The sequence below is a fragment of the Rhinolophus sinicus genome, chromosome 15 (assembly GCF_057876585.1).
Source record: "Rhinolophus sinicus isolate RSI-liver-muscle chromosome 15, RSI-T2T, whole genome shotgun sequence".
In the NCBI taxonomy this organism is placed as follows: domain Eukaryota; kingdom Metazoa; phylum Chordata; class Mammalia; order Chiroptera; family Rhinolophidae; genus Rhinolophus; species Rhinolophus sinicus.
Genome location: NC_142515.1, coordinates 76981828 through 76999147, shown reverse-complemented (window position 1 = coordinate 76999147; position 17320 = coordinate 76981828). Strand labels below are relative to the sequence as shown.

General features: G+C 40.6%; 1 protein-coding gene across 1 annotated transcript in view; it reads right to left on the bottom strand.

The window, feature by feature from the left end:
- Positions 1-6297: 6297 nt before the first annotated feature.
- Positions 6298-17320, bottom strand: part of ADGRE1 (adhesion G protein-coupled receptor E1) — a 55698-nt gene continuing 44675 nt past the window's right edge. Inside the window, exons 18-22 of the mRNA XM_019710826.3 lie at positions 17160-17226; positions 14460-14551; positions 10651-10819; positions 10425-10529; positions 6298-8206 (exon numbers count right to left, since the gene is read on the bottom strand). Coding sequence (XP_019566385.1) covers positions 8201-8206; positions 10425-10529; positions 10651-10819; positions 14460-14551; positions 17160-17226 — 439 coding nt within the window. The 3' untranslated portion in view covers positions 6298-8200. The remainder of the gene's footprint in view (positions 8207-10424; positions 10530-10650; positions 10820-14459; positions 14552-17159; positions 17227-17320) is intronic.

The following is a 17320-nucleotide window of genomic DNA, read 5'->3' as shown; positions in this document are numbered from 1 at the left end:
TCGAAGGACATTTTGGCTGTTTCCATGTCTTGGCCACCGTAAACAAAGGCAATGACAAACAAATGAGAAACAGAAACTCATAGACACAGACAATAGTTTAGTGGTTACCAGAGGGTAAGGGGGTGGGGGGTGGGAGATGAGGGTAAGGGGGATCAAATATATGGTGATGGAAGGAGAATTGACTCTGGGTGGTGAACACACAATGGAATTTATAGATGATGTAATACAGAATAGTACACCTGAAATCTATGTAATTTTACTAACAATTGTCACCCCAATAAATTAAAAAACAAAACAAAACAAAAAAAAACTACCACATGACCCAGCAATTCCTCTCCTGACTATTCACCAAAAAAATTTGAAACCACTTATTCATAAAGATATATGTAACCCTATGTTCACTGCAGCATTATTCACAATAGCCAAGACATGGAAAAAACCTAAGTGTGCATTCACAGATGATGAATAAAGAAGAGGTGGTACATATATACAATGGAATGATACTCAGCCATAAAAAAATAGGAAATACTGCCATTTGCAACAGCATGGATGAATCTTGAGAGTATCATGCTAAATGAAATAAGTCGGATAGAAAAGGACAAGAACCATATGATTTCACTCCTACTTGGGATATAAAACAAAAAGTAACAAAACAAACAAAACTAAACTCATGGATACAGACAACAGAATGGTGGTTACCAAAGGAGAAAGCGGGTGGAAGGAGGGTGAAGTGAGTAATGGGGGTCAAATACATGATGACAGACGGAGACTAGATTTCGGGTGGGGAGCATGTGATAGAATGCACAGATGTCAAATTACTATCTTATACACCTGAAAATTACACAATGTTATTAACTAATATTATCCCAATAAGTTTAATTTTAAACAAAGTGTTGGTTGCACATTTTTTTTATTTTTATTGGGGAATATTGGGGAACAGTGTGTTTTTCCAGGGCCCATCAGCTCCAAGTTGTTGTCCTTCAATCTAGTTGTGGAGGGGGCACAGCTCAAATCCAGTCACCGTTTTCAATCTTTAGTTGTAGGGGGCGCAGCCCACCATCCCATGAAGGAATTGAACTGGCAACTTTGTTGTTGAGAGCTCTGTGCTCTAACCAACTGAGCCATCCGGCCACCCCCTGCACATTTTGACTGTTCTAAAATCCACTGAATTATAGACTTTAAAATGGTGAATTCTATGCTATGTGATTTTTTTAGTGCTTTTTTGTTTGTTTTGTTTTTAGTTTCAGGTGTACAAAACAATGTACTAGTTAGACATTTACACCCCTCATAAAGTGATAACCCCTCCAATCTACTACCCTTCTGACATCGTATATATAGCTGTTAAAATTCCATTGACTATATTCCCTATGCTGTACTCCACATCCCATGACAATTTATTAATTATAGTTGACATTCAATATTATTCAGCTTCAGGTGTACAGTGCAGTGGTCAGGCATCTACACAGTCTATGAAGCGGTCTCCCTGAGAAGTCCAATGCCCATCTGGCACCTTACATAATCTTTACAACATTATTGATTATATTCCCCATACTGTATTTCATATCCCCATGGCTATATTGTGACTACTAATCTGTACTTTCTAATCCTTTTACCTTTTTCACCATATGACTTTCATCTCAATAAAAAAATAAAGAAATAATAAAGAAATTACTGATCCCATACAGAACCTGTTTTACCTGTTTGGATTTGGGTAAAATCCTATCCCTTACCCATGGACTTTGCTGGATGTTATTTTCCATAAAATTCAGACAACACTGGCTTTTGTCTTATCTCTGTGGCAATCATGTAGTTATCATGACAAGCAAAATGCTGGTGGAGAGAGCAGGATGTGTCATAATTCATGAAAACAAATGTATATTAATTCCAAAAATTTTATAACTGAAGCTTTCTAAATTTTATTTTTATTTTATGTGGAAATAAAATCACAGGATAGGCTAAAGATATTTAGGAATTACATGCAATGCTATTGAGAAAAACGTCAGAATGAACAAGGAGTAAGAACTTGTAGTTGATAAGACTAGGAGTACCAGATTACGGAGCTGTGGCCTTTGTTCAAGGGACAGACAGCCCATGGTGGCCTGAAGGGAAGGAGCTAAGAGAACAAATTCTCTGCCTTCACTCTTTTCCCTTTTTCTAATATTCTGTTGTTGTTTCCCATTGGCCAAAACCAACTGGAAGCCAGAGGCCAACAAACTCCATAGTTATACTCAAAGATGTCAGCGCGCTAGGCAGACATCTGCATGGATTTGGACCTCCATCCCACTCATTTATTTACTTGTTTGTTGGGTCTGCCCCACCGTTAGAATGTAAGTTCCAAGACAGGAAAGACAGTGTATGTCTTATATAGTATCATAGCCCCAGTTTCTAGAAAGTAGATACTTAATAAATATTTGTAGGATGAGTAAGGGACTTTGTGACAATTCCTCAAAATTTCCAAGCCTCCTGGATTTTCTCATCTATGTGTTGCAGGATGTTTGGGCTGGACCAGACGTGGTCTTTAGATTTGTCAGGCAAACAACTGGGATGCACCCTTATAACACCTCCAAAACACCTACCTGTATGAGTTGATATGCATGGAGGTTTTGAGAAGACTCCACTGAAAGAAAGAGAGAGATAACCCAGAAGGATAGTGAGTCCGTGTGTCCAGCAGACCTAAGTGGTTACTAGGGGGCCCCTAAAGTGAAGGGGGAGAATGAGAGATGGTACCAAGGTGTTTATGAGTCAGAAGTGACTCTGTGCCCAAGGACAGCAGCGTTGAGGCCCAGGAGACAATGGCAGCCCCAAGCTGGGGAGCAAACCTGCTTCTTAAAGCACAGGTCAGCATGAATCTCAGCATTTTGTGGACTTGACCTGGCCGTGGATGGAGAGTGCTGTGCTGAGCTGGGCAGACCCCTGGGGAAGGGACTCGGATGAGAAGATAGGAAAAGGTGGCAGAAACAGATACTGAGCCAGAGACCAGATACTATCTCAGCAATGCCCACAGACTCCTGACAAGGGATTTTTCTGAGAAATAGGGAAGAAGAAGAAGACAATCTGAAAACTGGGGTCAAAAACCTAGCCATGTAAACTGAGCCAGCCCATATTTATAGCAGTCAGATGCAGCTTGAGAATTTAAAATTACACATAAAGTGGATAATTTTATCAACATTGGGAATTATTCATGAAGGTCGCAGAAGTGGGACATAACAAAGATTAAATATTGATTATAAAGTGATGTCATATTCGGGGGGAAATGGCAAGTGCTATTGGGTGTTGTACATTATAGAGTTTCAAAAGAGAAGTCACGCCTCTCCCAGGATAAGCATTAGAAATGTCTCCTTCTGACGCTTTTCATATTTTTTGAAGATGAAAGCACTTTATTAAAGGTATATTTGTAAATAGAAAAGCCACTGCATTCTAGGCTCAATAAAGCCAAGTAATAAACAAGGTCTAAGATCTTTTAGGAAGAGGAAACCTCTACCAGAATGTCTAAGAAGTTTGCAGCTTCATTTGAAACAAACATTTCTTTAATGCAGCTCAAAATCTCATTACGATGAGCTTCAAACAAGTATCTAAGTGATGAATATGGCTTTTTTTTTTCATATTTGGTGGTCATGAGGATGGGGCAGAGTGGTTGATGTTATTGATGTCCATCCTTAATTCCCTGTGGGGACCAGCTGTCCCTTCCTCAGAAAATTGGCCTCAGCCAAACAGGAGCTCTTATCACATCTCCACCACTATGAGGGCTGGATACAGCCAGGAACTGACTGGCATAGGGATTAAAAAGGCTGGCCTCTTGCCTCAAAATGGGATGGGTGTTGAGTACAATTCACGCTCCAGAGATCACCGTGGGATCGGGCTGAACCCAGATCCTCCTGTGACCCCATCCTTCTTCCCTCACTTTCTCTCTTCTCAGAGTATTTCTTCAATGAGTCCTGGGCACAAAATCCTTGTCCCAGGCTCTGCTCTCAGGGAACCTGACCTGAGTCGCCCATTGTCATCTGAGAAAGAGTAGTGCTTATAATGAAAGTACTACAGAGTACTGTTAGTGGAAACTTAAGCAAAGGGGCATTTGGGTGACTCTGCAGAAACAGGACATTACAGTCACGTGCTGCCTAATAATGATGTTTTAGTCACCGATAAATCGCATGTACAATGGTGGTCCATAAGATTACACCGCATCACCTCAGTGTTAGTAGGAGACGCCATTGATTACAGCTCTGTGAGTGCACTCTGTGGTGTTCGCACAACAAAATCGCCTAGCAACGAGTTTCTCAGAATGTATCCCTGTCATTAAGCGACGATGACTGTATCTGTAAAACCAAGAGTCGTCCTTCAAGAGTTAGAATATCAGAATAGTGTCCTGCTACCGTGCAGTAGATTGACACACTCTCTTTCCTTGTCACATTCAATTAACAAACACTATTGAGTCAATTAGTGAACCAAATCTACTAGGTCATAGGCATAGAGATAAATCAGACAAGGAACTCATAGGAAAGCTGGAGACAAAACACATGCACATCTGATTATATTCAAACATGCTGAGTACTACAAATAAAAGATTGATAACTTTAGGTACAATAGAACAGAAATGTTAAGACTAGGAGGCAACTAGATGACTTTGAGCTGAAGATGGAAAGCTTTTCTATGAGTAGATCTTATCTTTCAGTTATTGTTTTTCTAATGGGTTACTTTTGACAGTTTGGAAAAGTTTGACAGCTTTTGTGCAGTTATGTTGTTTTTTTCAACCAAACATTAAGGAAGAAATGTAAGCTTCCTCCCACTGATAACTACTAGTAATTTTAGAAGCATTTGAATAGTCTATGTTTGAAATGTACTTGAAGATGTTCATTACAGTATTGTTTAAGGTACTGAGAAGTTAGAAATTATGCAAACTCAGGTTAAATACATAATGGCACATGCATACCATAGATCACCATGGGGAAAAAATAAAGTTCTGAAATCTCTGTTGAGTTGAAATGTTGTTCATAGTGTGACAAGAGGGAAAAAGAAATATTTCAAAATAACATAGGCATACCTGTTGTAGGTCACCCTCAGGACAATGTCCTATGTGGGCATGAGACATCTGGCACTGTCGTGTTATGGTTTTCGCTATACCTGTAGGCAGATGTGACTCATGGATTATTATTAACAATCAAGTGTTTTAAAGCAAGGAATGCCAAGGATATTGATCCATTTCCTGAAAAAGCCAGCTCTAAAGATGCTCCCAAACGTTCATGATCAGGGCCAGGACTAGGGTGAGGGGAGAGAAGCACTCTCTTCAGGCACAAAACTTAGGGAGTCACCGAAAATGAAGTAATTAACACGATGTCAATGCAACATTTTAAAACAACCAAAATTGATGTAAGAAAATCCATAAGTAAACTATCCAAGTCCAAGATGTAATAGTGCTATGCCAGGTCAAATGTAACCTACGACCACTTTTTAAATATATGTATATATTTAAATCAATTCATTTTATTTTATTGTTTTGTTTTGTTTTTTCCCCAGTCAAGTTGTTGTCTTTTCAATCTTAGTTGTGGAGGGCACAGCTCAGCTCCAGGTCCAGTTGCCATTGCTAGTTGCAGGGGGCGCAGCCCACCATCCCTTCCAGGACTCGAGGAATTGAACTGGCAACTTGTGGTTCAGAGCCCACTGGCCCATGTGGGAATCGAACCGGCAGCCTTCGGAGTTAGGAGCATGGAGCTCCAACCGCCTGAGCCACCTGGCCGGCCCTAAATATGTTTTTAATGGTTAATTGTTTTCTTGAAGTTGATTTTGAAATTATTGATGAGTTGGCTTCCATGCAAACCAAGAAAGTCAAGTTTCAATTAATTCTGATTTGGGGGCAAATAAAATATTTAAGTTTAAAATAATGTTTTAATTCTAATATTGTTACTTTTCCATTTTTCAATAGTTTTTTCAACTATTTTAATGTTTGGTGTGGAAAGCACATTGTAGGTGGTCAATAACTATCTCTTGAGAGAACAGAACTGCATTTCTTTTGGACACAATAAATTATTTAGATTATAAGAAGGCAAAGTTATTTCACTTTATATTTATGGAATTTGAGAACCATGCAGTTTTTATTCTGAGTCTCTTTTCTCCTTCCAGTGGAGGCATGTGAGACCACAGGGGAAAGGAATCACCAAGTGTAGCTCGACGTTATAGAAAGAAAAATTCCTATAGTGGAGCTCACAACCTCATCCGCTTACCTTAGAAATATAGGGTTCCTTAAGGAGACTGTGTTTTAGACCAACATGTAACACTATTTAGAAACAAAAGCTTCTGCCAGTCTTCTGTGGAAAGAACTTTATTCAAACATTGTAGATTTACAGATCCTGGTAGCTAAGAGGAAGTGAAGAACCAAACCCTTTTCTTTGTATACTCCCAAGTTGTTGCAATCAAATGCAAAATGTTGCCAACCCATTGCCCTCCGTATCAGTGAGCATTTGCCACCAAAAAATGCTTCAGAGCAAACCACTCCAGAAACTCAGTGCCTTAAAACAATGATACTTGATTATTGAGCTGGGGTGTGTGGGTTGGCTGGGCAGGAACTGATCTTGGCTGGGCTCACTCATGTGACTACAGTCAGCTATAAGTTAGCTAGGTAGCTGGTTAAGGACAGGCTCAGCTGCTATAATGAGATGACTTAGCTCTCCTGCCTTCATTTCTCACATCCTTCTAGCAGATTAGCTTGGGTATGGGCAAAGTGTCTGGAAGAGGAGCTCCACGGTTAAGAGCTCAAAACCCAGTTCAGCCACCTATGGTTGTGTGAGGCTGGGGAAGTTACTTAACCATTCTGAGCCTCAGTTTCTTTGTCTTCAAAGTGGAGAGTAATCATTCATTCACCCTTTTATTCAACATATTTATGTAGAATCTACTAAATACAATTCTCTGTACTTAGTTCTCTGTACCGTCTAAGTTGGAGACACCCAAGAAAAAAAAGAAATTATAATATAGGGTAGAAAGCATGAAGCCTTAGGGGACACACAAAGGTGACATCTAATCCTACTTCAGTAGATTCAAAGAATACTTCCTGGTCGAAGTGACTGACTACACTGAGACTCAAAGAAAGGGTAGAAATTCGTCGAATTTTCAGGAAAGGTGTCCTACAAAGAGGGAATGGCAGGTGCAAAGTCCCAAATTCAACGTTTCCTTTCTAGTTTTAAAGACAAGCTAGGCTATCAGAATGGCAAAAAGAATATTCTAGAACATTCATTCATGCGTACAATACAAATCCCCTAGGAATGTTGTTAAAAAGCAAGTTCTGGTTTAGCAGATCTGGGGTGGGGCTTGAGATCCTGCTTTTCTAACGAGGTGATGCTGATACTTCTGGGCCACGGACCACACTTTGAGTAGAGAGGAACTAGAGTGGCCATGGAGAGGAAGAATCTACATTTAAAAATTCCATCTCCTTCTCTCCCTGGCACTCAAGATTTTATGGAGGATAGAGAGCAAGGCAGGATGGCAATAACTTTGTTAATAGGGTGAATCCTAGCCAAGTCATAAAAGAGTTTCTGGGAGGAAGGGAGATGTCTTCCCTGAAAAATCCCAGAAAACCAAAACTCTTTCCAAAGGATGTTGTTATCAAGTACTTCAACCTTCCATGAAATGCTAAAGTTCTGCTCTATCGACCATGCCTACCCACCAGCATAACTTTCAAGTGTTTATGCCAAAGTGGCCTCTATGTCTATGTGCTTTATTTATGCCCTGGGGTTGTCATTACAGTTTTACTGACCATTTCTTTAAAATCAGGAGTCTCTGTTGAAGGGTTAGCCAGTCAGTCAGCACATCACTGACTGAGGGCCGCTGTGTCTGGCACATGACAGTACTGGAGAGGTACCCTTGGAAACACACACCAACGATCTCAGGAGAAAACAAAATAGTAACCAGGTTATCTTGCTCATGCCACTGCACTGAGATCTGTTATTTCCACAAAACTCTGGAAAGTCAGAGTTGCAAAAACATGAAAGATGAAATAGTCATCCGGAACAGAAACTTATTTTTCACTAGTACACAAAACCACGGGAAGACTTCCCCACCCATCCACGCTCTGAATTGCCTACAGAGTTCTGGGGTTGACGAGATCCTGTATTTCTGCATTAGGCTGGGAAGAGGAAACTTCAGGGTAGGCTCCTGCAGGCACCTGCTTTCCTTGAATGTTGCTCCACAGCGTATTTGAAAGAAAGAAAGGACTTTAACCCTGTGAGAGAGAAATCAGAATCAGCGGCAGGAGTAGTACAAATATGATTTCAGGGGTCATATCTATAAGGGGCATGGGTCTTATAAATTCAAAGAGAGGTAAATACGGCAACAAAGACTATAAGGATAAACATTAAAATGTTAACAGTGATTATCCGTAGCATGGCGGGCACCATTGACAAACTCAAGAGCCATTCTCTCCTTTTTAAAAAATTAATTAATTAATTAAATTTAAATTTAAATTTAATTTAAATTTTAAATTAAAGCTTATTGGGGTGACAATTGTTAGTAAAGTTACATAAATTTCAGATGTACAATTCTGTATTACATCATCTATAAATCCCATTGTGTGTTCACCACCCAGAGTCAGTTCTCCTTCCATCACCATGTATTTGATCCCCTTTACCCTCATCTACCACCCCCCAACCCCCTTACCCTCTGATAACCACTAAACTATTGTCTGTGTCAAGAGCCATTCTCAATCTCTTCACCAATGATAACTCCTGCTCTAGAAACTAGAAAGTCAAATACTTGATTTGTCAAATTCTTTTGTAACTATGAGTGGTCCCGTGATAAAATTCTGACCAATTAGGTGAAAGGTAAATCTGCTGAAGGGTTTCCAGCAAAGGTTTTATTTCCTGTTAAAGGGAGAGGAATGAAAGGAGAGTCTGCCACTTCTGCTCCATCCGTTTTCTTCCAGCCTTGAACATGGTCGTGATGGCTGGGGCTATGGCAGCCATCTTGCAACCATGAAAATTATTTGATGAAAGGCCAACATGTTGCTAGTGGAACGGAAAATCAGGGAGAGTCTAGATCTTTTATAATACCACTACCAGCAACCTAACTCTGGGCTTTGATTCTTAGAAGAAGAATACTCTATTTATTTAAGCCACTGGATCTTAGTTACTTGTACTTGGAATATATTAGTGAAAAAAATAAGACATTCTAGTAGGGGATAGAAGACCATGAATAATAAAATAAGAAAGTTATAGTATGCTAGAAAGTAGAAAGTTCTATGAAAAGAAAGTCAGGACAAGAGGGCAGGGTAGAAGAGGAGGAAGCAGTACAAAATAAGAGTTGTCAGAGGAAACACCATTGATAAGAAATGATTGGAACAAAGATTTGAAGGAGATGAGGGAAGTGGGGGAGTTGGTCAAGTGAGTACCAGGACAAGAACATTCAAGACAGAATGAGCTTCCAGTTCAAAGTTTCTAAGAAGGAAGTGAGCCTGGCATGTTTGAAGAATCCTGAGTAGGCTGGTATGGCTGGAGAAAAGTGAAGTGAGGGGTGGATTAATAGAAGACAAGGTCAGGGAGGAAAAGACAGTCAGATCAGGCCATCAGGAGGACTTTGGCTTTTACTCTGAGTGAGGGCCATGGAGTCTTATGGGCAGAGAAAGGAGGTGACCAGACTCAGGGGCTCACATGCGCCCTCTGGTGGCTGCCGGGAGAACAGACCAAAGGTGGGAAGGGGAACAAAGGCAAGAGGAAAGCAGGGAGACTCCTTATGAGATTATTTCCATAATCCTGGCTAGAGACAATAGGACTTGCACCAGAATAGAAGCAGTAAAGGAAAAGAAGAGTGGTCAGATTCTGGATACATTTTGAAGAAGAGAAAACAGGATTTACTGATGGGTTGGAGATGGAGGGTGAGAAGCAAAGCAGTTAAGGATAACGCCACGGCTTCATGCTGAGCAACACAAGGATAGAGGACCCTCCTTGGAAATAGGAGGTGAGGGGATGAAGCTCAATTTTGAACACGTTACATTTGTGACATCTAGTAGACATTTAAGTGGGGGTATCTGGTAGGTGGCTGGTTATGTGAAGCTTGGACAATTAAGTTCGTGAACTTTCTACCGTGTAAGTACATAGTGGCAAGTTCGCAAACTTAATTGTCTGACCTTTTCATATGCGTCTAGAACTCAGGAGAGGGGGCTGGTTCCCTCACTGATTAATGAATAGAATAAGATTCTTAACGTATGTTTATTTTATATCTGTATGAGTCATTATTTTATGTTTTTTAGGTCACATAGCTACTAAGGGGGAAGAGCTGGGATTTAAACCCAAGCAGCCTGGTTCCCGAACCCCACACTAATACATGAGCTAATGCACATGGACATGCTTAGCTCACAGTATGTACTCAATGCACAGCAGTGTGTGATCCTGCTAAGAAGCAGGCATTCTGTTCAATCAGAACATGCATCAAACGCTGTCTCTCACCGTCTTGGAAGTGGAGGGGATGGACGACAGTAAGATCCCTGAGGTCTGGGACTGCGAGCTGGCTTTGGTCTTCCTATTAATCCATCTCCAGTATTCTTCCCGTACCTGGAGGTGGACACAGAACACAGGAGATGAGTCACTCCCAGATGCAGGACGTGTGTGGGCACAGGCATGTCCCCTGGAAGGAGGAGGAGTTAGGGGTGGAGGGGGGACAATAACTTTGTACCTGGCGGCTGAGTAGACAGTGAATGAGAAAGATAAAGGCCCCCTGCAGGCTGTTGATGATGGTGAACAGGTAGGCCATGACACTGGCCACAGGTCCGATCTGGAAAATGCCCAACACCCAGGAGCATCCCAAGATGAAGAGCTGGGCAAAGGCCTTGAATGTCAGCAACCTGGGGGAGAAGATTTGCAGAGAATAAGGTGCTGAGAGGTGGCTGTTGTTCTTAGGCGCCATGCTCCCAAGAATGGTCCGAGGCTGCCACCCTGTGACCCGCCACCTGGGTAGGAATATAAATGGGGCAGAGTCTCCAAGCCTGGAGGTAGGGAAAGTGAATCCTGCAGGCATTGAAATGGTGGTGTATCTACAAATACACATGGACACAAAGATGTGTGGACACATGTATTTAATGCAATATTGTTTATAGTAAAAAAAGGCTATGAATTTGGGATATGTTAAATGAACAGTGAAGCCATACTATTAAATACTATAAAGCCCTTGTTTTGAGGTAAAACTCAGATAACATAAAATTCACCATTTATCCATTTAAAATGTGTGATGCAGTGGTATTTAGCATGTTCACAATTTTGTACAAACATCACTATTATCCAGTTCCAAGACATTTTTATCACTCCAAAAAGAAAACCTATTAAACAGTCATTCTCAGTTTCCCCTCACCTAACTAGAAACAATCCAAACATCCATCAACAGGTGAATGAATGGATAAATAAAATAAGGTCCCATCCTTACAATGGGATATTATTCAGCCATAAAAAAGAGTGAAGCACCGACACGCTACAACATGGATGAAACTTGAAAACATGACACTCAGTGAAAGAAGCTGGTCACAAAAGGCCACATAATGTAAGATTCCATTTATATGAAATGTCCAGAATAGGCAAATCCACAGAGGCAGAAATTATAAAACCATTTCTTAAAACGAGATAACGGTGACAATAAACTATAGTGAATAAGGGTTCAGGCTCTGAGTCAGACTGTCTGCAAATAAATTGTGACTGATCCATTTATTAACCTGTAGCCTGTGTACCCTGAGCAAGAAGACACCTACCAAGAAGGGCTCCTAATGGCTAATTAGGCTCAATTTTAAAAGCAGAGCCTAGCAGCTGTTTCTAAACATGGGCCTCTCATGCAAATTACGCTTCAGGGAAAATCCTGCATTGAACTGTCTGCCTGTACAGTGTTCCTGCCATCTGAGCCAGCCTTTATAAAGGAGTTCCTGGAATTGTATTTCAACCAATAGGACTGAGGCTCTACCCATCCAATCGCAACTGCACAGCTATATACCCCCATCACCATCTTGACCAACCAATCAGCGCGGCTCCATTCTGACCAATCAGTACAGTGCCTTTTGGACCAATCAAACTGTGAGGATTTGGAGTCCTCATTTGCATGAGGATGGACCAATCAGGGACCAGGGGCAGGGACTTCTCCCTATGTAAGCCAGCTCCCGCGAGGCTCAGGGAGCATACTTTCCCTTTCTACTGAAGACTGTGTCGCTCTGGGTGGAGACAAAATAACCAAGACATCTCAGTTGCGCAGGGCAGAGTGGAGCAGAGCAGAGCACAGTAGTCTAGCTGAAGGGGTCCTGGACCCAGGGCTGCCTTGCAGCTATGCTACTCCACAGCTATGCTGCTTCATAATTGAGCTGTAACACAATGGAGCTATTCCATTGTCATGCTGTTCTCACAGCCGTGCTGTATCACAGTTGAGCTGTTTGCACTGAATAAAGTTTCCTTCTTTACCACACCCCAAACTGGAGATTCCTGTTGGTGTTGAATTGGCGCCAATGACCATCGGTTGACAAGCCTTAGTAAGTTACTTAACCTCATTGTGCCTCAGTTTCCTCAAATTGTTACCGAGCTAATAATACAATACCTACACGTCGGTATTGCTTGTTTTACAGATTAAATAATGAAATGGCAGGATCCTAATGGGGCTTAGAACAGTCTGATGCAAAATAAGCATTTTTATTAATAGTTTTTAACTTTTTTAAGTATCGATATGAAATAAGCTATATATTATGTGGAAATAACTGTAGAATGATATGTAGACTATCCTATCATTTATGTAAAAGGAGGTGAATGTGTAAGTACAGAATATTCTGGAAGGAAGTTCAATTCCCGTGATAATGGTTGCTTAAGGTGAGAGAGATCTGGGAACCTGAGAGGTAAGGGAAGACAGAGAGAATTACTTTTATGTGTTCCCTTTTACACTGCTTAATTTTTCTTAATCATTGGATGTATTAACTTTGACTTTTTGCATTAACTTTTTAAAAATGTTTTTCAGAAAAAATATTTAAGATGGATGAGGGTTTGGACACTGACACATGCCAAAAAAAGCAATGGATATCATCAGATTACCAACAATAAAACCTACACAATGCCTGGTTTGGGTAGCTTCTTAAAATGAACACTAGTTGAGTGAAGTTAAGAAACACAAATGGTCTGATAATGGCAAACAAATAAAATGGAACAAGCATTGCTAAAAGACCCACTTAAAATACAGACAGGAGGCAATTCAGGAAGTGGGGCCTCTGTCTTGTGCCTCCGTTCTCAGAGCTGCTCTTAAGTTGCTAACCTGTTGTTAAGCTCAGCTCAAGGCCGAGGCATAAACATCCTGGAACAACAACTGCTATGTGGACACCTATGGACTTGACCTCATTCTATTTTTCACCTCCCTCACTTGCGTATTGGAACTAACAAGCCCTGTTAACCTAGCCAGCAACCCTTCATTTGCAGGAAAGAATTATACTTTCTGGTTTTTGTCTTTACAAACCTTGCCTTTCTTTGTTCTCCCTGGAGCACATTTCAGGTTTTCCCGTGAATCTGTGTCTTCCAGATTTGAATCCTTTAAGACCCCAATAAACTTTTAAATTGTTTTATAGCCTCAGATCTCTATTGGTTGAGGTTATAAGAATTTGAAAAAGCCCCACATCTACAAGATAAAATAAGATATATGAAACTAAAGTAATGAGATAGTATATTTCACTTATTAAATCCACAAAAACAATACAGCAAAAATGATAAATTCCTATACTGGCAAAGCTTCAGGTAAACAAGCACTCTTATAAATGGAAACAAATTTTCTGGAAAACCATTTGCAATATATACGAAAAGTGTTACAATCCAACCTACCCTTTGATTTAGGAAAGTTCATGCCTACTGTTATGATTAAATAACTCCAGACATGGAAAAAGATTTACCTGAAAGGATATTCAAGACAGTATTGTTTATAGTAAAAACAAACAAACAAACAAAACAACCCAGAAACAACTTAAATATCCAGGAATAAGGGATGATTTACATAAGTTGTTCTGTGCCCTTACACTGAAATGCTATGCAAAAAAAGATAGTTGATGAATTTCCAATTAAGTTAAAAAATATTCATGACGTGTTAGAGAAAAAATGGTAATAAAAACAAAATAGTATCATTCTGTTTTTGTAAGTACACACACATAAGTATGCACAGAAGAACTAGAAAATGTGTTAATAGGTTCAATCTATGAAACACTCTCTCTAGTAACTGTGGTAAATGCTGCATAAGCCACATAAAGGGCACAATATTAATATCCCCATTCTACAGGTGAGGAAACTGAGTTTCAGAGAGGTTATATAACTTGCCTAAGGTCACACAGCATGTAAGTGGCAGACCCGGAGTTTGAGTCCCCAGATGTAGATACTATGCTGTTCTATCTTAGGCACAGGACCAGGCATACAAAAGGTACTCAGTGAACATTTGTGGGAAGAAGGAAGGGAGACTGGAAAAGGAGAGGAAAGAAATAAGGGAGAGTGCACCTGGTGTTTTTGAGAGTTGAGACTTCAGCATTGACACTGGAAAGCTTCTGCTTCAGTATACATAACGTCCAAGACAGAAGGATGGAATTGATCTACGAAGTAAAGCAGAAAGGATTGAGAGACTGGATATACAAACTTAAGGGGGGAAAAATGGAACAAGCATTGCTAAGAGACCCATTTAAAATACAGTTGGGTGGCTATTCTGGAAGTGGGGCCTCTGCACATCTTGAGCCTTAATTCTCAGAGCTGCTCTTCTGTTGCTAAACTCAGCTCAAGGCTGAGTCAATAAACATCCTGGAACAACCACTGCTACATGGACACCTATGGACTTGACCTCCTCCTTGTAGTTTTCACCCTCCTTGTTTGTGTATTGGAACTAACCAAACCTTGTTAACCTAGCCAGCAATCCTTCCTTTGCAGAAAAGAATTACACTTTCTGGTTTTTACCTGTATAAACCCTGCCTTTCCTTGTTCTTCCCCAGGTTGCTACCTGAATCTGTATCTCCTGGGCTGCAGTTCCTTTTGTTCAAATAAATACTTTTTATTTTTAATTACAATCTAAAATTAATTTTGGTCAGCAAACATGCAATGGCCAGACCATCTTTAAAAGCAGAAGTCTGACCCATGGCCTGTAGTGACCACTCCAGGGAGCCCAACAATAACTCTTATAGCAACTAACCCAAAATGACTGGGACTTGATTAATAATTGATAGCCTCTCTAATTTCTGTCCCTGCTTCCAACTTAGGAGAAAGCCAATATGCCTAACCAATTACATAGGATGTCTTGCTTTTAGTTAGCCCACCTATAGGGTTCCCTACATCCTCCAATCAGGGCGCACCTGAAGCTTCCCCTTTTTTCCTCTGTAAAGCTTTCTCACTCCTTGGCCTGCTTTTGAGTCTCTAACAAATGCAAGTCATGGTGGCTGGCTCCCTTACTATAGCAATCTCCAAATAAATAGCCTTTGCTTGTTCTCATTTGGATGATGTTCATTTATTTCCACTAGATGCACCTGGGAAGTTAGAATCAAGATCAGTGCCCTGTTATGGGTTAAATTGTGTCCCCCAAAATGATATGTTGAGTCCCTAACCCCCAGGACCACAATGTGACCTTACTTGGAGATCGGATCTTTACAGAGGTTATCAAATTAAAACAAGGTCATAAGGGTGGGGTGGGCCCTTATCCATATGACTTATCCATACAATGTCCTTCTGAACAGGGAAATTTGGACACAGAGACAGACATGCACAGAAAGAAGATGATGAAGAGACGCAGGGAGAAGACAGACCTCTACAAGCCTAAGCCTAGCAGTTGGAGAGGAGACTGGAACAGAACCTTCTCTAAGATCTTCAGAGAGATTCTGGCCCTGCCGACTCCTTGATTTCAGACATCTGGCCTCCAGAACTGAGACAATAAAAGTTTGTTGTTCTAAGCTACCCAGCTTGTGATACTTTGTTCTGACAGCCCTAAGAAACTAATACATGCCTATCCAAATCTGATAGAGGTCAGAGAAAAACCCTCTGAAAGAATACAAGTACAAGAATTCCCAAGACTTAGAGTAGTCAAATATGAACTCACAATCAACAATTACAAGTGACGCAAGGAAACAAGACACCATGAATCAGAAGAAACATCATCTTGCAGGGCTGTAGAATCTGGACTGGAGGCAAGGGAGCAAGGAGACAGTGCTCAGGCTTCCCAGAGGAGACTGGTGGTTCCCAGGGGCCGGGGGAGAGCAATGGGGGATGTAGGTCTAAAGTTACAGAGTTTCAGTTATGCAAGATGAGTAAGTTCTGGAGAGCTAATGTAAAGCATGGTGACTACAGTTAACATTTTGTTGTATTGTTAGAATTGGCTAAAGGGATAGATTTTAAATGTTCTACCTGCCATTTTCCACAACATGGATGGATTTTGAGAGTATTATGCTAATGAATTAAGTCAGACGGAAAAGGACAAAAACCATATTTCAGTCATAGGCAGAATATGAAACAAAAAGTAACAAACTAACAAAACATAACAAAAACAAACTAAATAGACACAGACAACAGAATGGTGGTTACCAGAGGGGAAGTGGGTGGGTAGGGGCAGGGCAAATTGGGTAAAGGGGGTCAAATATATGGTAATGGAAGGAAATTAGACTTTTGGTGGTGAGCAACAGATGTCGTATCATAATGTTGTATACCTGAAATTTGTATAACACTACTAACCAGTGTTACCTCAATAAATTTATCTGAAAAAAACAAAAAAAAAAAGGTAACTATATGAGGTGATGGAAATGTTAATTAGCTTGGTGGTGCTGATCATTTAACAATGGGTACCTCTATCAAAATATCAAGTTGTTCACCTTAAACATATACAATTTTTATTTGCAATTATACCTCAAAAAAGCTGGGGGGGGGGGGAATCTTTCTACCTTTTCTCTCATTCAACATCTGTGCTCAGAAGAGATTGATAGACCCATTCTTACTGAAACAAAGGACAAAGAAGACTGTGGTCCCTCCCAGGGGGTTTACCTGTTGCATAGAAAGAATCATGAGTCAAAGAAATTACGCTTGAACTGGGAAATCTCAAGAATGAAGGATCAAAAGGGAGAACATGATGGAGGAATAAGTGACTTCGGCTCTGCCACTTCCATTGGCACTTCCTGATCCCTTGGGTCAGGTCCCTCCTCCAGAGCCCACGGCATCAAGCAACTTGCTTACCAGTATGATTGTGCAAACTGGCCCCAGGAAACTCCAGATAAACCCTGTCTCCGTATTCAGCCAGCAGCTATGGAGAGAAACAGAAGAAGTCTGTGCTTGTCTCAGAGTCTTGACCTTAGAATTAATTACTCATGCCCTGCCAAACACACTAATGGAAGAGA